Genomic DNA, 25436 nt, shown 5'->3' on the forward strand with positions numbered 1-25436 from the left:
TGAATTGAAGCATACCTGGGGCATAAGGGGCTACCATGAAACAAAATCCAGATCAGGAGAAAGAATGACTCACCTACACCTAGGAGGGAACAAGAACCACAAATATTCCAAAACTGAAAAGCTGTTTGGACCTTCGCATATGAATGCATTTCTTTTCCTGTATAAAACCAGAGCTAGCTTCTGCAGAATTTCCTCTCATATTACCACATGTATTTTATTAACAGTACTGTTTACTAGAGACAAAGTTCTTAAAAACTTAAAAACAGTGGTGCATCAGGCTAACGTTCCACCCTGTGGTGCCAGCATCCCCTATGGGTGCCACTTTGTGTCCTGGCTGCTCACCTTCCAATCCAGCTCTCTGCTTACGGCCTGGGACAGGCAGATGGCGGCCCTGGTCATCACAGCCTTAGGGGAACATACCAGCAGACGGAAGACCTCTCTGACTATTCTCTAGAAAATCTGCCTTTAAAAAAAAAAATCTGCCTTTTGAATAAAAATACAGAAATCTTTTAAAAAACTGAAAAATAACCTTCCAGATTAACCATCTATTAAAACTTCATTAGGTTGAAGACAAAATATTTTCCTATATGTAAACTCTATCATATCTTAAAAGAAGACAGTACATAAAACAGAAGAGTGAGGAACTTTATAATTCTTCACAACTCAGAAAACTAAAGAAAGCTGTAAAAATTACTTATTTTTGTCACAATGTTTAGGGACAAAGTGTGTAAGTCAACAACAGTACATCAGGTCAGAAAATCCCAAGTACCATTTCTTTCCTAAGGAAGTAATCATTCCATTTGGTTTAACAATTAACTGAGTTCCTACACTAGACAAAGAACTGGTGGTGTGGAAGGTAGTTGTGGCACAGCTCTTACAGTGGTTCAATTCTGGATTTTTTCTGAGAACACTGCAGACAGATCAGGGGAAATATATTCAGAACTTTAATCTTGGATCTATGTAGGTGCCAATCAGAGATGTCAAGTAGGCAATTGGTTCTAAAGTCTGCAGCTGGGAGCGATGCCTTGACTAATGACAGAAATTTGTCATAGACATGGAATTAGAGCCATAGATCACCAAGGGAGAATATTTCAATGACGACAGAAGACCCACATCCTAGTATCAGGAACCTCCAATTAAAAGTACAGCAAGAAAAGGAACTCACAATGGAGAATAAAATATTTTTTTAAAGGCAGCAATAAGGCAGAATTAACAAAATATACAAAACCCTGAGTGTTGCAAGGTCACAGACTGTAAGGTGAACACCTAAAAATCAATCAGATTTCCACATGCTAGCACTGCACAAGTAGAAACCCAAAATCAAAAACACACTACCATTTATAATACCAAAAATATTTAGGTATCTAAGCATAATCCTGAAAAGATACAATTTTTTGCTGAGAATTGCTAAAATCTGATTCCAAAAACAATGGAAAGATGTATTCTCTTCAGGGATTGAAAGAATAAACAAAGATGGAAAATCTCCCCAAAGTGCTGCATATGCTTAACACAATTCTCAAAATCCCTAGCAGGACTTCTACTAGTTACTAAGGATCGTTTGCGAACCTGTTCAGGCTGTTCCTCCCTCCTGCCTCCTCTTGGCCTAGCCCGGGCTGCTGTGCCCACCTGGAGGGTACACCAGTGCCACAAGCGTGCTTGTCCTCGCTCACCTGTGCTCACCCGCTCACCTGTGCTCACCCCTCTGTCTCCCTCTCTTCCTACACCTACTTTCAAATAAAGAATTAACATTTTTTTTAAATGATAAAGGATTGGCTGTGCCTTTCTTCAAAGCATATTAAAGTGGTTCACTACACTGGAAGCTAAATCAGTAAACCATATTCTTCTTAAGAACGAGGACAGACTTTGATTGCTGGAACGTTTCAACGAAACAAACCCTCTTGTCACGGTCCTTGATAAACTAACAAGCTTACAGGTGGAGAAAGCTTCCATAACAAACACACACATTAGCAGATTTACATAAGGGCACATGGAATTTCGGGAGGTGATAAAGATTAATATTCAAATTCAAACCTTCATTTTTGAACTTTTATTTGAAAGGCAGAGTGACAAAAAAAAAAAAAAAAAAAAAAAAAAAAAACCGGGTGACAAAAAACCAGACAGATCTTCCATCCACTGGTTCACTCAACAAATGGCTCCACTAGCCAACGCTGGCTCAGGCTGGAGCCAGAAGCCAGTAAAGGCATCCGAGTCTCCCCACATGGTGTCTGCAGTTTGGCCCAGTCCCAGCTCTGCAAGCATTTGGAGCATGAAGTGGCAAGTGTTCTATCTTTACCTTCTCTCTCTACCCCCCCTTCCTCCTTCACTCCCTCCTTTACTTAAAAGTAAATTAACTTTTTAAAGCATTAAATTGGGGAGTTTTCTAAAAAACCATATAACATGGCTGGGACATTTTTTTTAAGTTGGCATTGAATAACAAACATAACCCTTATTCTGGGTCTCAAAGCCAGTCCCTCCTCTAACCTCCAATGATTTTCAGTACCAAATCCAACCTGTATCACTTATTTCACGTCAAAACTAATTTAAACAAAATTAGCGACAACAATAAGCTTTATTTACCCCACTTACTGTGACTAGTCATGCTTCACTGTGTAAATATTAAAGTCTTTGACATGAGGCATTGTCCGAGATCCTGCTGAGGAGTTACATAAGGGTTATGAATCACGTAATCTTTCGAAAAATTCAAAAAGTTCTCATTCCTGAGTTTTACATAATGAACTATGAATCCACATCTAAATAAAATTTCCACTATGGATGCTTCCAAACCCAAACTTTTATTTCAAATAGTTTAAAAAATAATAATGTACTCAGAGCTTTTCACATAATAGAAGTTGATCAGTAATAGTTTCTTACCTAATATATACTAAATACATCCCACACATATTTTTCTTCAGTGACTGCCACAAGTTTCTAGCTGTTTTTCACTATAAAATCTGAAAATCTGCCCTGAATTTGTAGATACCACCATGTTGTCTACCTTGTCACCATTAGGTTAAGTCTTAAAAATTCAGCATTAATTCCACTTACTGACCTGTCAATGTTACACTCTGCGTTAGTAAGAACCAATGATCTCGAGCCAAAACAAACACCGTTGGGAGCCTGGTGCAATGGCTCAATCACAGCCTTGCCAAGTGCCAGGATCCCATACGGGCACTGGTTCCTCTCCCAGCTGCTCCACTTCCCCTCCAGCTCTCCGTTTATGGCCTGGGAAAGCAGCTGAGCATGACCCAAATCCTTGAGGCTCTGTACTCCTGTGGGGGACCTCGAAGAAGCTCTTGCTCTTGGCTTTGGGTCAGCTCAGCTCCGGACACTGCACCCATTTAAGGTGTAAGCCAGCGGATGGAAGATCTTTCTCTCTCTTTAAATCTAATCTGTTTTTCCAATATAAATACACAAATAAATGCCACTCATAGAAAATCGGCTATCAGTTACATAAAACTTCACTTTTATATTTTATCAAGTATTTCTAGTAAATAAATATTCACTCTAATAATATTTTAGAACAATTTAGTGAAAAAAACATACACATTATACAAGACTTAAAAATTTAATTCTAATTTTAGAGCAATTGCAAATTTATAGAAGAACTGAGCAGGAAACTAAAGATTTCTAAATACTAGCTTCCCCACCACCACACCTTCCAAGTTTTCCCATTTTAGACATTTTGCATTGGTGCAGTATGTTTGTTATAATGAACCAGATTTAATAAAACATTGTTAACTAAAGTTCATAGTTTACAATAAAGTTCATTCTTTGCGTTGCACAGCTGTGTGGGCTTTGACAAGCACAAAACATCAATTATCCACCCTAAGTACTGTAACAAAAAATTTCACTGCACTAAAAATTCTGCGTTCCACCCGTTCATCCCTTTCAAATTCCCCCTCAAACGCTGGCGCCCACTGATCTGCTCCATGTCTCCTGCAGCCTTTTCAGACTGGCTTCTTCCTCTTGGCCACACGCATTTAGGGTTCTTCCACGTCTTGCCTGGTTGAACAGTTCATTTCTCTCCAATACTGAATAATACTATGTTCGATAGATATGCCAATTTGTTTTCTCCATCTACCAACTGAAGGATATCTTGACTGCTTCCAAGATTGGGCAGTTATGAATAAAATGCTAGTTATTCATGTGTAGTTTTCTATGTGGACATAAACTTTCAAGTCCTTTGGATAAATACCTGGAAACAAATCTGGACTAGGTTTGGTATGTTAAACTGTGTTTGGCTGGGTAAGAAACCGCGCACAGTCTTTCAAGGTGGTTATACCATTTCCAAGGAGCCATGAAGGAGAATTCCTGATACTCAGTGTAGTCAGAGTTTTGCATTTTCATTAAATGCATTTTAGGATAACTTGCAATTCCCAGCAATGTATTTATGATAAGTATCTCTACCATGTGAGTATCTTCTTTGATGAGCTATCCGTCATTAAGATCTACAATTTTTTAATTGAGTTGTTTAACAGTTGTTAAGTTTTAGAAGTTCTTTGTAATATTTTACATGAATTCTTTATCAGGTAGGTGTTTTGTAAATATCTTCCCTCAGTCTGTGGCTCATTTTTTCTCTTTTTTAAATGTTTTTCACAGAGCAGAGGAGTCAGTGATCTTCACGGATGATACTTGAGGCACTGGAGCAAATACTCATTACCAAATTCACGGTACAAATTTATTTTCAATCATAAGAACAATTTCAGGGCTCAGTGGCGTGGCCTAGCGGCTAAAGTCCTCGCTTTGAACGCGCCAGGATACCATATGGGCACCGGGTTCTATCTGGCAGCTCCACTCCCCATCCAGCTCCCTGCCTGTGGCCTGGGAAAGCAGTCAAGGATGACCCAATGCTTTGGGATCCTGCACCCGTGTGGGAGACCCGAAAGAGGTTCCTGGATCCTGACTTCAAATCAGCACAGCACCGGTCATTGCAATCACTTGGGAAGTGAATCATTAGATGGAAGATCCTCCTTTCTGTCTCTCCTCCTCTCTGTATATCTGACTTTGTAATTAAAAAAATAAATTCAAAAATGCCACAAGTTCCACCAACATCTAGATTTCTCAATATTTAGAGAAAAGAAAAATTAGTTTATAAACTATTAACACAGGTATCTCCATTTCACTTTAAAGAACTAGAGAAGGGGCCTGGCATGATAGCATAATGGTTAAGGTCCTCGCCTTGAATGCGCCGGGATCCCATATGAGCACCGGTTCTAACCCTGGCAGCTCCAGTTCCCATCCAGCTCCCTGCTTGTGGCCTGGGAAAGCAACTGAGGATTGAGGGTGCAAGGTCCCTCAAATCCTTGGGACCCTGCACCCGCATACCCAGAAAGAAGTTCCTGGCTCCTGGCTTCAGATCGGCGTGGCCACTTGGGGAGTGAATCATCGGACAGAAGATCTTCTTCTGTCTCTCCTCCTCTCTGTACATCTGCCTTTCCAATAAAATAAATAAATCTTTAAAAAGAGAGAGAGAACAGAAGAAACTCCTAAGTCACTCAGATACTTTTTTCTATGTCTTCAGTCCACAAAATACAGATAGCACTAAGCTAATGTTTTTCTATATTCAGAGATGAGAGGTTTATAAAAGAGGAAAAGGGATTTTGTGTTCCCAGATTTAATATTTTTACACTGTATACTATATACAACCATTTAAAATGTACAAACGTCAAAGAAAATGGAGCTGGTGTTGTAGCCCAAAGGATTAAAAGGACAGCTGTGACACCAGCATCCCACAGTGGAGAGCAGCGGAGGACGGCGCAATGTCTCAGGCCCTGCCACCCATGTGGGAGACTCAAACGGCATTCCTGGTTCCTGGCTCAGCTCCAGCCATTGTAGACATTTGGGAAGTGAACCACAAATGGAAAATTTTTTCTCTTTCCCTCTTTTAAAATTCAATTTTAAAAACCAGTTACATAAAATGGTTAGAAATGAATTAAAAAGGCCCTTTTCACATATTTAAAAATAATTGTACACATTCATCTCATATTAAGAATATGTTTTGGGTATTTTGCCAAGTCAGTGTTCAACAAGTAAACTGCCTGAAAAAGTAGGGAGATGAAGGGATCTAACTCTGATTACAACTTTTGACCTCAACAATACTTAAGTCTAGTGGTAGTAAAATGAACATTTTAATGTCTTATCACATATAATTCTTTGATAACTCACATTTAGTCATTTTTAAGACTTCTGAAAAAATCAGAGTTCTAAGAATAATACATAATATGTCCTATCTTGTATATTCATCAAGATAACATGCAGTACAAAAATTACAAATAATGATAATTGACTCAGTCCCTTAGGATAATAGATGCTAGCCATTTAAATTAAACAAAGGCATTCCATAGCATGTGCTAGAATCAACACATTCACCCCAAAAATCTTTTGAAGACTTTATGAGCAAACATTTCCCTTGAACAGGAAATGTGCCGTGGCATACGGGGTTAAACCGAATGCCTGCAAGGCTGGCATCTGATCCTGAGTCCTGCCCATCCAGCCGCCTGTTAACTCACCTGGGAAGGCAGCAGATGATCCCAAGTGCTTGGGCATCTGCCACCCAAGTGGATGACAAATGGATTCCAGGCTCCTATCTTCAACCTACTTCAGGCCCATGTGGCCATTTACAGAGTAAAACAACAGATGGAAGAAAACTCTTTGTAACTCTGAAAATTCAAAAAAAAAAAATCTTGCTTTTACAAAAAAAAAAAAAAAGAAGAAGAAGAAGAAGAAGAAGAAGAAGAAGAAGAAGAAAGAGAGCCAGTGATATGGAACAGTGTGTTAAACCTCCACCTGTTATACCAGCATCCCATAATGGGCACCAGGTCCAGCCCTGGCTGCTCCACTTCTGGTCCAGCTCCCTCCTAATGTGCCTGGGAAACCAAAGAAAGATGGCCCAAATCCTTCACCCTCCGCACCCACACAGGAGGCCCAGAAGAAGCTCCAGGCTTTTGGCTTCAGACCAGTTCAGCTCCAGCCATTTGGGGAGGTGAGTGAATGTAAGATCTCTGTCTTTCCTCTCTGCAAAATCTTGTTTCTCCATAAAGATAAATAAATCTTCAAAAGAAAAGAGCCGTGGATTTGGGGAAAACCACAGAATTTAGCAATCTAGGTTATGTCAAATTAATAACATTTCAATTTTCATTAGCAGCATCTGATAAATATAATTTTTCTATTAAGCTCATCCAACTTAAATCAAAATAATTAAAATATTAGATAAAATGGATACACAACAAAAACCTTTAAAATAAATGGATTCATTTACTTTAAGGCAGAGTTATAGGGGCAATGGCTCGATTGGCTAAATCTTCCCCTTGCAAACACCATGATCACATATGAGTGCCAGTTCGTGTTCCAACTGCTCCACTTCACATGCAGATCCCTGCTATGGCTTCGGAAAGCAGTTGAGGATGGCCCAAAGTCTTGGGACCCTGCACTCGCATGGAAGAAGTTCCTCGTTCCTGGATTCAGATCAGCTCAGTTCTGGCCATTGTGGCCATTTGGGGAGGGGATCAGTGGATGGAAGATCTTTTGGTCTTCTCTATAAATATGTCTTTCCAATTAAAACAAACACTCAATACCATGTTAATTAACTTCATGATACTGCTAATTTCCATGTTTCTTCCTGTTGTTGAAGTTGTGTAGTGACATCTCATTGGAGGGGATGATATTCTACCAGCTCTACTTTCAGACCAAGGATGGTCTCCCAATGAAACTGTTGAATTTATCTGGACAATAAGATGCTGGACTCTCTGCATGGTCTATACCCGCAATGAAGGAATCATGACTGGATATGATCTGTACTACTGTAACAATATGGAGGAATTCAATATGGGGGAAAGGGTTTGGGGAGGGGCTGGGGGAATCCCAGAGCCTATAAAGCTGTATCATAAATTAAAAAAAAAAAAAAAAAAAAAAGGCAGAAAACGCAATAGAGATCTGGTTAACTCCCCAAAAGGTCGCAATGGCTGTAGCTGGGCCAGGTCAAAGCCAGAAACCTAGAACTCACTCCTAGGCCTTTCACATGGGCAGCAGGGGTCCAGGTACTTGGGCAGTCTTCCATGATTTTCCCAGGCACAATGACAGGGAGCTGGATTTGAAGTGGATTAGCAGGGGCATAAATTCACACCACTATGAGATGCTGCCATCAGAAGCAAAAGTTTAACCCACTAAGTCACATTGCTGGCCTCACAAATACTTAATACACCAAATACCAACATTGTTATTACATATTCTTTTACATGTTACCTCTTCCAAAGATAGCATTAAAAAGCAAAGTTTTAAATAAAGAAAATATTTTTGATTACAGCTAATCAGAGATATATGTGGTGTTCCTTCACATGATGACCCTAAAAAGAAAGGGAGCTGGAGAGCATTTGTTGGCTCACTGCTCCAAATGACCCCAACACCTGGGGCCGGGCCAGGCCAAAGCCTGGATCGTAGCACTCCATTCAGGTCTCCCACGTGGGTGACTCCCCATGGACTTTTAAAAAAATTACAATTTTGAAAAAGATTTATTTTATTTTTTTTTTTAAAGATTTATTTTTATTATTTTTTATTGGAAAGGCGGATATACAGAGAGGAGATACAGAGAGGAAGATCTTCCATCCGATGATTCACTCCCCAAGTGAGCCGCAACGGGTCGATACTATGCCGATCCGAAGCCAGGAGCCTCTTCCGGGTCTCCCACGCGGGTGCAGGGTCCCAAAGCTTTGGGCCGTCCTCAACTGCTTTCCCAGGCCACAGGCAGGGAGCTGGAAGGGAAGCGGGGCCGCCGGGATTAGAACCGGCGCCCATATGGGATCCCGGGTGTGCTAGGCGAGGACTTAACCACTTGCGCCACCGCGCCGGGCCCGAAAAAGATTTATTTATGTATGTATTTGACAGAGCTATAGAGCAACAGAAATACTTTCCACTGCTTGTTCATTCCCCAGATGGCACAATGGCCAGGGATGGACCAGGCCAAAGCCAGGAGCTTCTCTCAGTTTTTCCATGTGGATGATAGGAGCCCAGACACTTGGGTCATCTTTGCTGCTTTTTCCAGCCCATTAGCAGGAAGTTGGATCAGAATTGTAGCAATCAGGACAAGAATTGGCACCCACAGGTCTGTCATGGTAGCCTAGTGGCTAAAGCCCTCACCTTGCACACACCGAGATCCCATGTGGGCACTGGTTCTAATCCTGTCAGCTCTGCTTCCCTTCTAGCTCCCTGCCTGTGGCCTGGGGGAAACAGTTGAGGACAGCCCAAAGCCTTGAGACCTTGCATCCGCGTGGGAGACCCAGAGGAGGCTCCTGGCTCCTGGCTTCAGATCAGCACAGCTGCAGCCGTTGCAGTTGCTTGGGGATTGAATCATCAGATAGAAGATCTTCCTCTCTGTACATCTGACTTTTCAATAAAAATTTTTAAATCATTAAAAAAAAAAAAAAGAACTGGCATCCACGTGGGCTGCCAGAATCACAGGTGGGCAGCTTTACCAAGTATGCCAAGTACAGGACAGTGAACTTTTTAAACATGTCCATTTTTTTTCTGAATTTCTTAGCCATTTTTTTCCTCCTTTTGACAACTCAGGTTCGTGCCCTTTGGCCATTTTCTTCTGGGGCGTCCATCTGTTTCTCAGTAAAGCAGAAGACACATAAAAAGGGAAAGCCTTTCTCACATTCACAAACATTCCTAGCTTATGTTGCAGTTTCGACAGGGACTCTTAAGGAATTTTTTTTCCATTGATCAGGAAAAAGCATTGGTTGTTAGTATTTTAAGCCAGACATTTTTACTAAATGTTACTTTATCAGTAATCAAGGCATGTTAAGAGCAACTAATCACAGTCAGTACTCAGATCAATTTAAAATAATCTATCAAACACATGTAGGAATTTTCTATTTTGAAACTATACAATGACCCTCCAGACAAAAAGCACTTACTGCAACACAGGGATTTGAGATTTAACACTATAATGTTATTGTTACTATCATTACTTGCAAAGTTTGCAGACAAATTCAAGTTTTTATATTTTTCTACAAATTTAAAAATTTTATCAAGGTAAACACATGAGGAATTGCCAGGGACAATGTAAACTTACACAAAGTTAAAGGGAAAGGTGGTGGGGAGGGGTAGGGAAGGCGTTTAATTCCAAATCCAAAGTGGATCATTGAACAACACACCACACACAAAAAGAACCTTTCAGCCAAATGACAGAGGAATCTACAGTCCTCTGAACTTGGCATCCCTTTTGATTGCTAATGAATGAAGACACAGCACAAAATGCATTAAAAAAAATATGGAACTTAACATTCTTAAAATAAGTCGCTGCTTTAAAAAAAAAATCACTGCTTTAAACTGTACCCTTTACAATCATCCAAAACCTTATTACTTATCAAATTATATAGTGCATATATATGAATGCAACATATAACAAAAATAAATTCTGTTCCACATTTGATGCTATATGAGTATATAAACTATTAAAACAAATCTACCCTACAAATTCAAGAATCCCTTCACATTAGTCCACAAGCAACAGGTATATTTAAAGCCTAGAAATTATCCAAATATTACTTTAAATTTAAATGAATTTGCATTCAAATATTTTTCCTGATCAATTATCATTCATAGCAAACTCACAGGGAAATAGGCCTCAAAACTTCATACCAAATATTTCTACTTTAAAAAGTAGCATTATTGCTCTCACTTAAACTATTTAATAGTCAACAGGAACTCCAAAATACTTTTTACAAGGTGAAAAAAAAAATCCCTGAAATTTGCAATGTGCTCAGGATGGCATAAACACAACCGAACCGGAGGGAGTGGGTGTTTGGCCTACAGGTTAAGATAGCACTTGCTATATTGAGCATCTGGGCTCAGTATTGGCTTCCCTTCCTGACTGTTTCATATGTCTGATAATGGACATCCTGGAGGCAGCAGCCACAGAGGACCTGGGTTCCTGCCACCCATCTGGGAGGCCTAGACTGAGTTCCTGGCTCCTAGCTTGACCCAACCTAGTGCCAGCCATTGCAGGGTGAACCTGAAGATGCGAGTGCTTGCTCACACATTCGCTAGCACTCTTTACCTCTGCCTTTGTACCTCCCTACTCCTCAACATGCCTCACACTCAAATGAATTTAATATTTTAAAAACTACTAAATAACATCAAAATGTCAATAGGTATGTGTAGGTAGAAGGGAATCCAATCTTTAAGAAAACATAAAAGGCTATTTTTTATTTTACAATAAAAGTTTTAGAAATCACAAATTAGTATTATTGTTATAAAGCTTTCTAAAAAAAAAAAAAAAAACCCAAGTCAAGGAACTAACTTAACAAGGAATTACCTTTTCAAATTATTGAGAATTATAGCCACAAGTAACACTTGGACTCATGCAATTATAGTAACCCTGTCTCCTTGTCATGTAAATGCCAGTACTACACGTTTCTCTATATACTGTTTTGTAAGGCCAGTAGCTGAAACAGGGGTTACCAGTTAGGATGGAATTTACCTCCCAGGAAACAAAATCTAAGTATCTCCTACCAGATCTCTCTCCTCTTTTACAACGACAGAAGTGTTTATAATGAAATTAGAAGTATACACTTACATATCCTAGAATATAATAAAATCCAATTCCCCTCACCTTCAGAACACATTTTAAAAATCCTGCTGGCCAAAAAGGCACAATGAACTCAGATATGTGAGCTAAAAACCAAAGAACTAGCTTATTATTCTTAGCCAACTGAAGTGGGGGCGGGGGGTATAGGGAAAGAAACTCCATCAGGCCTATTTTGTAGAACCAGGTTGCTGAATTTGGTGAGACACTAAGATTTAATGACTATCTAGGGAGGCCAACTGACAGGAGCCAAGTGGTCAAAAGAAAAATAGAGCAGGATCTCCTACAATCCCAAGCCACCAGAGGAGGTAATTATTTGCCCTGCTCCTTCCATTCTATTTCTAAGACACGTGAAATGTAAAAGGCAAGGTTTAGGTATCAGGGCCAAGGATAAAGCAAGCACAATATTCCAAAGCCCATCTTAACCCAATTTTTAATCTTAACGAAGAATAAAGGTTCCCAGCTACTTAGAATAGTGAGGGATGGGCATTTGGCCTGCTGGGGGACATCCTGCTTAAGATGCCCAGCACCCCAACCCAGAGAATGCCTGAGTTTCAGTCCCAGCACTGTTGGCAATTTTGGTTTCCTACTAAAAGCACACCCTGGTAACCAGCAGGTGATGGTTCAAATAACTGGGTCCTGTTACCTATGTGAGACCTCGCCCGAGTTCCTGGCTCCCGGAGTCAGCCTGGTCAGTCCCAACCGCTGTGAACATTTGGAGAGTGAGCTAGCAGGTACTTATTTGATTGCTTTACTGCTGAAATAAATATTTTAAAATTTGAAAAAGTGAAACCCAGTGTTATCCTAGGAAAGGCTGGAATATCTTAAAGGATGATAAAGAATGTTAGTACAGGGATTAGCACTGTGGCAGAGCCAGTTAGCTACTGTCCACACCACCAGCATCCCATATAGCTGCTGAGTCAAGCCCCAGTTGACTCATTTCCAGTACAGCTTGCTGCTAATGCACCGGGGAAAGCAGAAGGTGGCTCAGCTACTTGGGCCCCTGCACATAAGAAACCCAGATACAGCTCCTGGCTCTGGCCTGGGCCAGTCCTGGTCATTGTGGCCATTTTGGGAGTAAACCAGCAGATGGAAGACTTTTCTCTAGACCTTGGCTATCCTTCTTTGTAACTCTGCCTTCTCAAATCAGTAAGTAAATCTTAAATAAATTTTAAAAGATATAGCAGTGGCATTCTATGGATTTTATTTTGCATACTTTTATAACCTTTCTACAGAAACTTCTGTTTTCTTGAATTTAGTAAGTAAGCCCATCTCCTTTTTTTGGCCTCAATTTCCATCTAACAGTATGATAAGCAAGCATAATCTTAGTTTCAACACTGTCATAAAATGGCTTACTGGACTTGAATAAGTGTCTGAGCCTAAGTTTTTTCACTTGTGCACTAAGAGCAATTGGCCTAAATGACTTCAATAAACCCTTCCATTCTAAAATAATCACTCTATAATTCCTTAGGATGATATCAAGTTGTTTTTGAGTAACATCCACCCTTACCTAGAAAAACTCTGCCTCTGGATTAAACACTAGATATATTTCTCCAATCATCATTCACTACCTCAAATAGCAGTGAAGGTAAGTCCTGTGGATGTACCCCCCACCCCCAACTCCATCACTTCATCAAACCTCCACAACCAACCCATCACTACCTACTTATTGAGTTACTTACAGAGGCAATGGGTAAGCCAAGCCCCAGTATGATGAGGATAGTGCTTGTGACGGTACTGTCATGGTACGGATAGTTGATGCTGTTGTCTGTACAGAAAAAGCCTCTCTGAAATGGATATATTTGGCCCAAATTTAGAACAGCCATAGGCATGGAAGCTGTTGGGGAAGGGAAAAAAGACACACATGATTAAATTCAATTCACTTCGTTAGGAGGTAAAGACTACTGAATGGAGTACAAATTTAATCACTTTTTGTCCTCTAAGGAGAAAGATCAATACTATGTAATACCCAAGACTGAAGACTGAGGAAACTAGGCAGCATGTGCTCATCTGTGCCAGCTCTTCCTTTATCCATAAATAAACTCTCTCGCTATCATTGACTTCTGAATTCAAGGACAGTCAATAAAAGAAATTCCCAGAGAGCTGAGTCAAATTGTCCCATAGAAAAATAAAGTAGCAAAAACAGGAAGGTTTTCTATTTCACATTATATAACTCATAAATAATTGAATTGCTTAATAACTTAAATACATTAAATAAAAAGATAAGCTATGAATTTAATAACGGCATCATAACAAATGAAGTCAAAGATGATGAAAATTGGCTTCGTGTTAGAATTTCACAGAACTGGAAAAATTAGAAATTATTAAGTATATTTGGTAATATAAGCAGAAAGGAACAAGCTCTGTTTTCCAAAGACAAATAAAAATGGGGTTTATTAGCCCAGTTAGGGCTCTAAAACCTCTTTAACAAGTTACACATAGATAATTTTCAGTTGCACTATCCCCACTCTGATAAAATGACCCTGAAAAGAAAGTTAAGTAAATTAATGGCTTCTTAATGTACTCAAATTCATCATATTTTTAAGCTTTATTTTACATAATTCAAGCATTCACCATCTTGTCACTTGCTATATGTTCACCAGGTAAGGCCACACTTAGAGACAAATTATTGTAAAATAAATACTAGCTTCAAAACCAAAAGTGTACATGTGGAAACAGAATATATACTCTAGATTTGGGCGAGTAATGAAGTTGTTCTTTATCTTAAAAGATAATAAATAAAAAATTTTAAAAAGAAATTATTCTATATCTTGATTCTGACAAGTCATTCCACAACTGTTTTAGGCTGAGTATAAATTTTAAAATACAAATACCCTAAAAAATGGGAAGATGCCACAAAAATAGAAATATTACCATTAGCATGGGCACCAAAAAAAAAGCCTACAAGAACTCAGAGGTCAATGTGAACTGAAGTAGCTAGAAAGTATTAAAGAAGAGGCAATTGAGTTGACCTTAACAGAGCAGGGAAACCACAGGCAACAGAGAGGCACCGGGGAGCTTTTATGTAGGAGAGGGAGGCCAAGTCTGCACGAAAACTGCATCCACCAAAGCACAGGGGAATGAGCAGGAGTGCCGGAGGTAAGAACACTTCACAGCCAACAGGTACCGCATGCTCACCCAAGCAGGCACTAGGCTGTACAGACGACCCAGCCTCTACATCCAGCCTGTCAAGGAAATACCATTACCATCCCCATTTTTGAAATACAGTTTGTGAAGCTTCGAGAAACGAGGAACTTTGCTGAAACCTGTGAAGTGATGGAACCAGGATTCCAACACAGGCTAGCTGTTTCCTTTACTCACTCACTGGGAAGACAGATCGTCCATCTGTTACTTCACTCCCAGAAATGACCAAAAACCACCAGAGCTGGGTCAGGACAAAGCCAAGAGCAAGCAACTCCATCTTGGCCTCTCCAATTGGTGGTAGGGGCCCAAGTTCTCGGGTCTTCTGCCGCCCTCCCAGATGCACAAGCAGGAAGCTGGATCAGAAACGGAGCAGCCAGGACAGGACACACTAGCATTTCAATTAGGATGGAATGCCACAAGCAGCTGCTTAATGTGCTGCCCCATCTTACTGGCCCAAGACTTTACCTGTTGCTAAAGTCAGTGAATATGACCTGCAGCAGAGACAACCAATCTGGCTAGACTAACAGGTTGGCACTGGAGCAAAGAAATCAACAGGGGAAAGCAGACCTTCAGAAAAAAAATTTTCCTTCAATATAAAATACGTTATATTTATAACAAAAACTCTGGGTCAGCATGATAGTGCAATTCTCTACCTGCAAGCATTGGCATCCCATATGAGTACTGGCTTGTGTCCCAGCTGCTCCACTTCTCATCAAGCTCCCTGCTGGTGAGTTTGAGAGCCAGGGCTGGGGGCAGACTCTCCAGCTTCAGCTGGTGAGAGCCATAGTGGGTGTGGGATCTCTCCGTCTCTCCTTTTCTCTCTGTAACTCTGCCCTTCAAATAAAACGTTTTTAAAATATCCATATCTGTATCTATGTTGTTCTAAAAAATATTTATCCTGTAGGAAATAGCACTCTCTGGCTCAGGATCAGCAACATGATAAAATCAATGATTTCAGAAAGGTAAATTAAAGGGAGAAAAGTGAAAGTAATGGGTAAAAGAAAGGGAGAATGTAACACAGCTTCTAAATCATTCAGTTAAGAAGGTGTTAAAAAGTATGTTGAGAGTGTAAGTAAAAAAAGGACATGAGGCAGAACAGTTTGAATGTAGAAACGGCACAGCTTGAGCGGTCACAGAAGCAGATCAGAAAGATGACCCTTCAGGGTTTGGACACAGGGACAGGCATGGAACGTGAGAGGGGCTAGTTCCAGGGGACAGAATGCTACTGTCTTTGGGGCAACTGACACCTTTCAAACGCTCAGCCCCATCTTCCACTGACCCCCATGCAGTCATTCACACTAAAACACTGGCTCAGCCCTAACATACTGTTTTCACCAGCTTTCCTTGAGGAATGCTCAAAAATCTCACTGCTCCTGCAGGTCCAAATCAGGCACTCCCTCTCATCCTTCCCATGGCATCTTATACATGTATTACTTTGTACATATTTCACCTCGCACATGTCACATTGTACTTTAACTGCATTTTGCATGGCTGCCAACAACCCTGAAGGGCAAAGATTTTGGAGGTGGCCCTGATAGAAATCAAGGGAAAGAAAGAGCATGGGGACAGTGTCCCTCCTGAGTGTCACTGGGCAGTATTGGAGGGGAGGGGTCCAGGGACAGGCACTGACTAGAATCAAAGGGCACACACAGCAGGACTCCGTGCAGTCATCTCCCTGGCTCCCCTCTGCAGGCCCACTATAGGCTTTCATCCTTTACCTGGGACAGCTGCTCTCTACACCACTCCCTTTTTGGAGTTGTAGTAACCACTCCTTGGTCTGAACTCTCAGCCTTCAGGGGCAACATTGCATCTTCTCTGTCCTAGTACAAAGTGCTATGCCATGCCTTGTTGATTTTCTAAACGCTGCCTACATATCTGTGACCAGCTCCTTCACTTACTCCTCTAACTGTCCAGTTTGACAGTATGATCATCTGTTTCCTATCAGGATTCATGGCTGATGGTGCCACATAGGTGTTGCAGGATTGCTAAACACAACCGTTAGCGACTTTGTCTCTCTCAGTACCTTTCTCTAAGGTATTTGGAGGAAGACAGATAATGAATATCTGCATAGATAGATCGGGATCTTCAAAAAGCTCATGGGAAATGCACGTTATCAAAGAACTATTAATGAGGTTTCAATAGTTTTTGTATCAAAACATCTTTTAATTCCTTTCTCCATGAATGTTAAGTCCTACAACTTTATTCTCCTCCAACTGACAATTAAAGTATCTTCCAGTTCATATGCAATTCACACTATCTCAAAGATATAAATTATATAATTATAAAATTATATAACATAAAACATTCCAATGGAAAAAAATCTAAGCTACATCTTACAGATGACAAACTTGTAAAAGCAAAAATAAGTGCTAATTGCTTATCAGAAAGAATGAAAACAAATCTAGATATTGTTAGAGACTAAACTAACCTTAGTACTCATTCCCTTCCATATTTTCTCAAAAAAGAAAAATGCTTTCAGACAGCTAAACAGTATGCCACACACTGAAATCCAGATGTGCCCACAGTCCCTACTCAGACATTTCAGTTCCTGTTCATGACAGCCATACTTCCAGGAAAAGAAAGAAGACTAAAGCAGGGGGTGAGGGGTCGGGGGAAGTCACACCAAAACTTAAACAGACGGAGTTCAGCGCCACAGGCAAACTACACAGTTGTAGCTGCAAACATACATAACTAAAGCAAGAGTCAGGATCCAGCAGGAAGTAGACAGTGCTTTCAGGAAAGCCAGGTAATTCAAGGAGAATTAAGAAAGACTATTTGCAAAATGCTGAAAATGTGGGAGGAGTCAGAGATACTGTGACTTGCTGAAGCTGCCGCCACACCCAAGCCTAAAGGCATCATGAGGTCACTCGACCCAAGCCAGGACCTCTGCGAGAGCCAGCATGAAGCCAAGAAAGAAAATATACCAACCCCTCTCCTGCTGCCAGCGCCTCCCACTGACCAAGCCCACTGTTCTCGAAGAGCAAGGTTAACATCCCTGCACTGAGCCCAAAGTAGACCGTGACAGAAAGCAAGTCTGTAAGGGCAAGAGGCAGCTGTCCAGAGGCAGAAGTAAGTTAGATCAATCAGGATCCCAGCAGGGAACAGATGCTGCCTAAAGGTGGGTCACTTGGGAAAGCTGAAACAATTTACTGACCCTATACTAAGAACCTGTGGTAAGAATTTTGGACCTGAGGACTGTCACCATGCAGGAGCAGGCTAAGCCTCCGCCTCCGGCACCAGCATCCTGCATGGGATCCAGCTCCCTGCTTGTGGCCTGGAAAAGCAGCAGAGGACAGTTCAAGTCCTTGGGCCCTTGCACCTACTTGGGAGATCCAGAAGAAATTGCAGGCTCCTGTCCTCAGACCAGCCCAGTTCTACCACTGCAGCCATGTGGGGAGTGAGCCAGCAGATGGAACACCTCTGTCTGTGTAATTCTGCCTCTCAAAAAAACTTTTTAAAAGATTGAACTTTATTTATGCAGCCCAGTTTGTGCTTTAATGGTAGTCTACCAGTGGAAGGCGACTCAAAGAATTGTGTAAGGAAAAAGCAGCATGAGGGTAAAGTGGAAGAAAAGGCAGAGATGAGAAAGACCAGTATATTTAACATACGTTGGGGGCCTGAAACAGAAATAACAGTGGTTTACCCACCTTTCCAGAGGTAGACTATCTAAAGAGGCTGTACCTACAAAACTACGGGCCGTGTCTCGCACACAGATGTGTCTCTAACACACACACCAGCCTTGGGTGTCTCTACAGATTACACTGTTCATGTCCTTGTCCAGAATAGCTTACCATGTAGCAATGTTCTCTCCGCAATCATGCTTACAGTGAGTACTTCAAGGAGTATTTACTGAATGGATGAGCAAATGAGTAAAATGAATGCATCTAAATAACAACCTTGTGTGACCATGAGTTTAAATCATGACAAGTTTTAAGTGATCTTCCAATCCAAAAGGTTCAAATTAAAACAAATAAACTAAGAAAAGATCAAAACCAGCGCAAACAAGTCCGAAACCATGCTCAAGAAGCGCCTACGATTCTGCACTCTGCGCTCCAAGTGGAGAATGGTTAAAACTTCACAAAGATAGACAAACTAAAAACGCTCAAGTTGACTGTAAAATTTGTAGTTTACAAACTACTGGAATCCTGAGGGCCATCTCTGCACAATCCAGCCTTAGCTCTAGGCACAACTTCAGACCTGGCTCCCGTGGAAGCTCTCTCCCAGTCAGCAACTGGCATTCTCTTGTCAACAACAGGAGTGAGGGTGCCAACGGCATCCTGCTTCCCGATTCACCCAGAGCTCCACAACTCCCCTACAGGCAGGCAGAGGACCAGACTTGCAAATGCAGCGCTGAAGAGCAAAGAGCAATCATGCTTCCAGACAGGACCGCACAGACAGACAGCATCAGCCCAGATCCATTCTGGTAGCTTCTTTACAGCCCACAGATGCTATCAGATCTGAAACTGCATCACAAATTTGTCATTAGTGCAGTATCTGATCACCTCGTTCTAACCTAAAGAATCTCAAGGAAAAACAAATCATGTCATTGAGTAGCAGTCATCATTACTGTTCTAGCAGAAAGCCGACTTCCTCCCTGTGAGGCTCCTTAAACATTCCACCTGGGGAAATCTCCAAAACAGATGTGCTTGTAGCTGGACAGAAGTTAGAACTTGTAGGGCTCTACTGCACAACAGTGGGGCTATAGATAGTGTGCTGCAAATTTATCTATTAAAAAAAAAAAAGACAAGGGCCTAGCACAGCAGCCTAGCGGCTAAAGTCCTTGCACTGGGATCCCATATGGCCACTAGTTCTAATTGCAGCAGTCCTGTTTCCCATCCAGCTCCCTGCTTATGGCCTGGGAAAGCAGTTGAGGATGACCCAAAGCCTAGGGAGCCTTGGGACCCCGCCTGCGAGACCCGGAAGAGGCTCTGGGCTCCTGGCTTCGGATCAGCTCAGCTCTGGCTGTTGCAGCCGCTTGGGGAGTGAATCATTGGATGGAAGATCTTCCTTTCTCTCTTCCTCTCTGTATATCTGACTTTCCAATAAAAATAAATCTTAAAAAAAAAAAAGAGGATTTGATATTTTCAACACAAAGGAAATAAGGTTTGAAAACAAACACACTTACTGAGCATTATACAATGTATACATGTACCAAACATCACATGGTACCCTGTAAATATGTATAACTTTTTATTAAAAATAAATAAAAGATGTAGAGATAGAAAATTTAACATGTTGAAAAAAATAGGCCCCAGAGCAATAGACTAATCTACTTGCAAGCACCAAAATCCCACATGGGCACCATTCATGTCCACAGCCTGGGAAGGCAGTCGAGTATAGCCCAAAGCCTTGGGATCCTGCACCCACGTGGGAGACCTGGAAGAGGCTCCTGGCTCCCGACTTCAGATTGACTCAGCTCCAGCAGCTGCAGTCATTTGTGGATTGCACTAGTGGATGAAAAATCTTTGTCTCTCTTCTCTGTAAATCTGCCTTTCCAATTAAGAACACAAAATTAAATAAAAACTTAGGAAGAAAAAAAATTATAGAGCCTAATTTCCTACATTAGAAATAAAATATTCAATACAGTAATTTATTTAGTAAAAAGAAGATTGGATAGAAACAGAAAAGAAAAAAACAGATTAACAAAGCCAAATGTCTTTTTTTTTTTTTACAGGTGTCAACCATTACTTTAGTTTAAAAGAAAGAAAGAAAAATACAAATACAGAATATTAGTAAAAGCTTTCAAAGGCATTCACTTTATCTTTGGGCTAAATTTTATCAGAAACCCAGGCACTAATTCATGCAAGAGTACACAACAGCCCTCGGGTGTGTCCTACGAGATAACCAGTGTTACACAGTAAGCGGGGAAGACAAGATATTAACAAAATGTTTCTCTTTCCACCATAAAATATGGCTTCTCTTTATAGGAAAGCAATCTAGCCGTGTCTGTTTACGTGTAAGATAAAAGAATGACATCATTTCTTGGGCCATTTTTTAAAAGTTTTTTTTTTATTGGAATGTCAGATTAACAGATAAAGAGAGATAGAGAGGAAGATCTTCCATCTGCTGGTTCACTCCCCAAGTGCCTGCAATGGCTGGAGCTGAGCCAATCCAAAGCCAGGAGCCAGGAGCTTCTGCCGGGTCTCCCGGGGCCATACTCAACTGCTTTATCAGGTCGCAAGCAGGGAGCTAGATGGGAAGCGGAGCAGCTGGGATAGGAACAGGCGTCCATATGGGATCCTGGTTGTTGCAAGGCAAGGATATAGCCACTAGGCTATTGCGCAGAGCCCTCTTAGGCCCCTTTCAATTCATGATCCTCCTCAGCTGTGTACAGAAACAGCTGATTTTCTTCTGGTTAGACTGGGAGTAGGTACAATCCCTGCCTATGACATATCTTACCATAACCAGCTGTCTTACTTTGCCGAAAACTACGGAAAATAAATATAAAACCTCAGCACAATTTATGAGAAAACAATGAGGAACCATTCACTTGCAGGAGCTGATGTGCTTCCCAAGAGGTAGCGGATAAAACTCCTGACAAAAAATGCATTCCATTTCCCTTCCCTCATCCCAGGCTAGGTAAACTTGACCATGTTTGTGCATTTTTCCGCACGTATATTTGGATCTGAAAAGCGAGTCTACAGTTTTGTAAAGTCTGCGTCTCCAAACCCTTTCATTTTCTCCTTTTGGAAGTCAAAAGTTAGAAGTAAATAAAATGTTTTTGGCCCAAAGCCTTGGGACCCTGCACCCGTGTGGGAGACCTGGAAGAAGCTCCTGGCTCTTGGCTTCAGATCAGCACAGCTTTAGCTGTTGTGTCCACTTGGGGAGTCAATCATCAGATGGAAGATCTTTCTTTTCTTCTCTCCTCCTCTCTGTATATCGGACTTTCCAATAAAAATAAATAAATCTTTTTTTAAAAAAAAATGTAAAAGTTGGGCCTGGCTCAACTTTGACTCAATTGGCTAAATCCTCCCCTTGCCATTCCAGGGTCCCATATGGACACCGGTTCATTATCCCAGCTGCTCTGTTCCCATCCAGCTCCCCGCCTGTGGTGTGAGCAAGCAGAAGAAGGCCCAAGGCTTTCGGGCCTGGAGTCCACGGGGAAGACTCAAGAGTTCCTGGCTCTGAAACGCCTCTGCTCGGGCCACTGCAGCCTCTCGGGGCGTGAACCAGCAGATGGGGGAATCTACTCTCTCCCCTTCGCTCTGTGGATCTGCCTTTACAATAAAACAAGTAAATCATTTTAAAAATTTTAAATGAAAAATAGAAACGGAAAAGTCACTCAGAAGTTGAACAACTTAAGTATGAAACCAGTAAGTCTGTGAGGTAAGAGACCAGTGTCTTCACAGCTCAAAGGAAGAAACCTCTTACCTAAAGTGCTGAAACCAGTATTTCAGATTTCAGGATTTCTCACATTTAGGTATACCTGCAGAGGTTTTACCAGTTGAGTATTCCATATCAGAAAATACAGAATTTGCAGTGTTCCAGAATCCAACACTGTCATTCTGGCACTCAAGAAGTTTCCGATTTGGGAAGATTTTGAATTTTCTGATGAGGGACACTTACTCAGTAACAGAAAAAAAGGTTCAAGTAAATAAAGGCATAGTGTCAGGGGGAGTGAAGTAATGCTTTCCAAACACTAACAGTGGCTAACTGTTTTCTGAAAGAGACAAGACAGTGACCTCCCATGCGCTCTGATACCATCTAAAGCCCTATTTGATCTCCCATTACCACCCAGGGCAGGCCAGGCCAAAGCCGGAACGGCGACCTCAATCCAGTTCTCCCTGGGTGCCAGGGACTCAAATGCTACTGCTTCCCAAGGTCGCAATAGGAAGCTTGCTTAGGAGTGAACTGAACCAACTCCAGCGCTCCGCAAACTGGGATGTGCGTGATCCAGGTAACAGCCAGACCACCGAGAACACAGGCCTGTCCTAACAGTGTTTACCTTTTACTGAACTGCCATCATAGTCTCTGACACGAGGCTAAGCACTGTATCTTCCTAATTCTTTAAACACTCAAAATTATCAAACTCATTACTGTGGCCATTTGGAGAGTGAATCTTCGGACAGATCTTTCTGTCTCTCCTCCTTTCTGTATATCTGACTTTCCAATGAAAGAATTCAAGCCCAGGTCACTGAGGCCATAAACCCAATGTGTTACGTGTTTTTTGTTTTTGGGGTTTTTTGTTGTTGTTGTTTTGGTGGGGTAGTTATTTATTAGCCTTCTCAAGGCTTTGGGCTGTGCTCAACTGCTTTCCCTGGCTACAAGCATGGAACTGGATGGGAAGCGGGGCCGCCAGGATTCGAACCAGCCCCTATATGGGATCCTGGCTCATGCAAAGCAAGGACTTTAGCCACAGGCTACCGTGCCAGGCCCAGTTACACATAGTTTTAACAATAATGTACATCACTTGTTACAAGGAAGCAAAACAGAAAAAGAGCAAACTACAGGAAAGAGATTCCCAACAATGCAGAAGACTCAAAAGAAATTAAAAAAACAAAATGAAAGAAAAAGAAAAAGAATTAAGGAATTAGTAGATACAGACAACTTATTGAAAAGCAAGGAGGAAACACCTTGGTCAGAGAAAGATGTCTGAGGTTTATCTTTAGTGAAAAGATACGACCATGAGCTGAGATGGTGGAATGGGTGGGAAACCTGAAAATGCAAAAATGAGTGTAAAGGATGGTGCTACACCCAAAGGAAACACGGAGAAGACAAGGGCAGCACCAGAGAAGACAACTCCCGTTATCAGAGCACGGTCAGCTGCGTTCAGGCTTTTAAATAACTTGATATTTGATTTGACTGTAGGCAGCACTGCCAGGCCCCCGAGTCCTTCTTGGAGAGGTCACACCCAGCTATCAGTGCTGGGCCTCACTATGCTGCACGGGTCAAATACAAACTTCTCCCCCAGCAACCCTCTGTGGGTCTGATGGAAACCGAATGGCCAAGGGGAAGGCACTGAGCTAAGCCACTGAGAGCAGCTCTATGTATCCAGTACTGCACTAAATATTTACCAGTTTTATTCACTTCTCCTGATTCCAGAACACGGCCCCAAAAAGGCAGAAATATTGTATTTGCCAATATATCCCAAACACCTAAGTCATTGCCTAGAACAGGGGAGCCCTTGATAAACATTTAATGTATGAACAGTCCCAGTAATGCAGGTATTATCATTCCCAATTTAAAGATCAAGGAATGATTCAGAAAGGATAAGTAGCTTATTTCAAGTCATAAATATTCTAAATTTCACCCATACACATTATATTTAGTCCTGCACCAGCACCAGCTACTCAGAACACACATCAGCTGCTACTGAAAGCTACATTCTGTTTCAGTGTTTTAGTGGTAGCATTGTGGGCAGTCAAGGTTAAGGCCCAAGGTAGGGAAGACTCACACACAGAGGGTACCACCTTGATAGTAAGCTGTATATGAAGAACCTCAGTACCAAAATCCCAAGCATTTGTTCATGGCTCATCGCTATTAAGAAACTGTGAGCTTGCAGGCTAAATGGCCTATGTGACCTTTTATGAATCAAGTCCCATCTAAGTCTGGTTATCTCACAGTTGACTCCAAGTAATTAAGTGGGTGCTCCCCTTAGTTGCTGGAGGCATGGGCTGTCCAGCTGAGATAGGTAGGGAATGTGTGCTATTTCCCCTCACCTTGCGGGACTATTGTGAATTTCCCCCTTTCAAGCTATTGTGGACTGCCCCTATAAAATCCCTATGAATGTGCTACTGGGGCCACATTCCAGTATGGGGTGTTAGTCCCAGCTGACCAGTTGGTCAGCCTGCTGCCTGCTCAACCAAGGACCGAGGCTCAGATGTGCTGAGCTTCAATAAACCATCCTTATGCACCTGGATCAACTTCAGACTCCTGGTGATTCCTGGGGAATCTCAAAATCTGGGCACAACAGTATACCCCAGAATTCCGAGGTGTGCTGAACTGATCCTGAAGCCCGTGTTCTAAACAAAAGGAAAACACTGCCTTTGCTAAGCAGTGAGAGCAGTCAAAATGGCGAGAGGCTTTACGGGAGTACAGATGCCATTCAAAACATGGGAGGAGGGAAGGAGAATCACAAACAATTAGAGAATAACAACTAGGCTCAGTCCATTACTTATAAAGTGAGAAAAAACAAAAAATGGAAGGAAGGAAGGCAAGCAACGCTGGTTCCTGAGCAAAGAAGGACGCAGTGAAAGTGGCGCTGCGGGAGCTCCAGGACAAGGAGCTTGCACGCTGTGGAGGTGGCATGGCTGTGGCCCTGAAGCAGGGCAGAGCTAGAGCACTGTCTGTCTGAATATGAGTCACGGCCATGGCTCTCCAAGGGCAAGAGTGCAAACAACAGTGACCTCTCAGCTCTTAGACACCTACGCTCTGGCCACCGGCTTGCAGACACCACCTCTCTGTGGCTGACATGGTTTTACTATAAAAAGTACTACATACTTTTTTTTTCCTAAGTTGAGACAAAGGGGAGAAAAACTATTTGGATCTAAAGGCCATTTACCAAATAAGGTTTTTACATTTTGTGGCTTTGAGTCAATAATTACCTATAATATATTCAACCTTGGGATGTCTCATTTCATTAAAACACTTAAAATAAATTTATGTACATATATAGACAGCTTTTTTAAAGAAAAGTCACAGGCAGGTTAATTTACTATAAATTCAAATTCTTTTTGGACAAACAATAAACAAATTAGTCTCTTTGTTT

General features: G+C 41.5%; 1 protein-coding gene across 2 annotated transcripts in view; it reads right to left on the minus strand.

Annotated features, from left to right (window-relative positions):
* Nucleotides 1-25436, minus strand: part of PLPP1 (phospholipid phosphatase 1) — a 75771-nt gene that overhangs the window by 31393 nt on the left and 18942 nt on the right. The window contains exon 1 of one of the 2 annotated variants that reach the window (XM_040977544.1): nucleotides 13267-13421. The exons of the other annotated variant lie outside the window; for it this stretch is intronic. Coding sequence (XP_040833478.1) covers nucleotides 13267-13416 — 150 coding nt within the window. The 5' untranslated portion in view covers nucleotides 13417-13421. Of the gene's footprint in view, nucleotides 1-13266; nucleotides 13422-25436 lie in introns of those variants that run through there. 2 annotated transcript variants of the gene reach the window in all.

Source organism: Ochotona curzoniae, unplaced genomic scaffold (assembly GCF_017591425.1).
Source record: "Ochotona curzoniae isolate NIBS_2020 unplaced genomic scaffold, NIBS_Ocur_1.0 contig_2754, whole genome shotgun sequence".
Classification (NCBI taxonomy): domain Eukaryota; kingdom Metazoa; phylum Chordata; class Mammalia; order Lagomorpha; family Ochotonidae; genus Ochotona; species Ochotona curzoniae.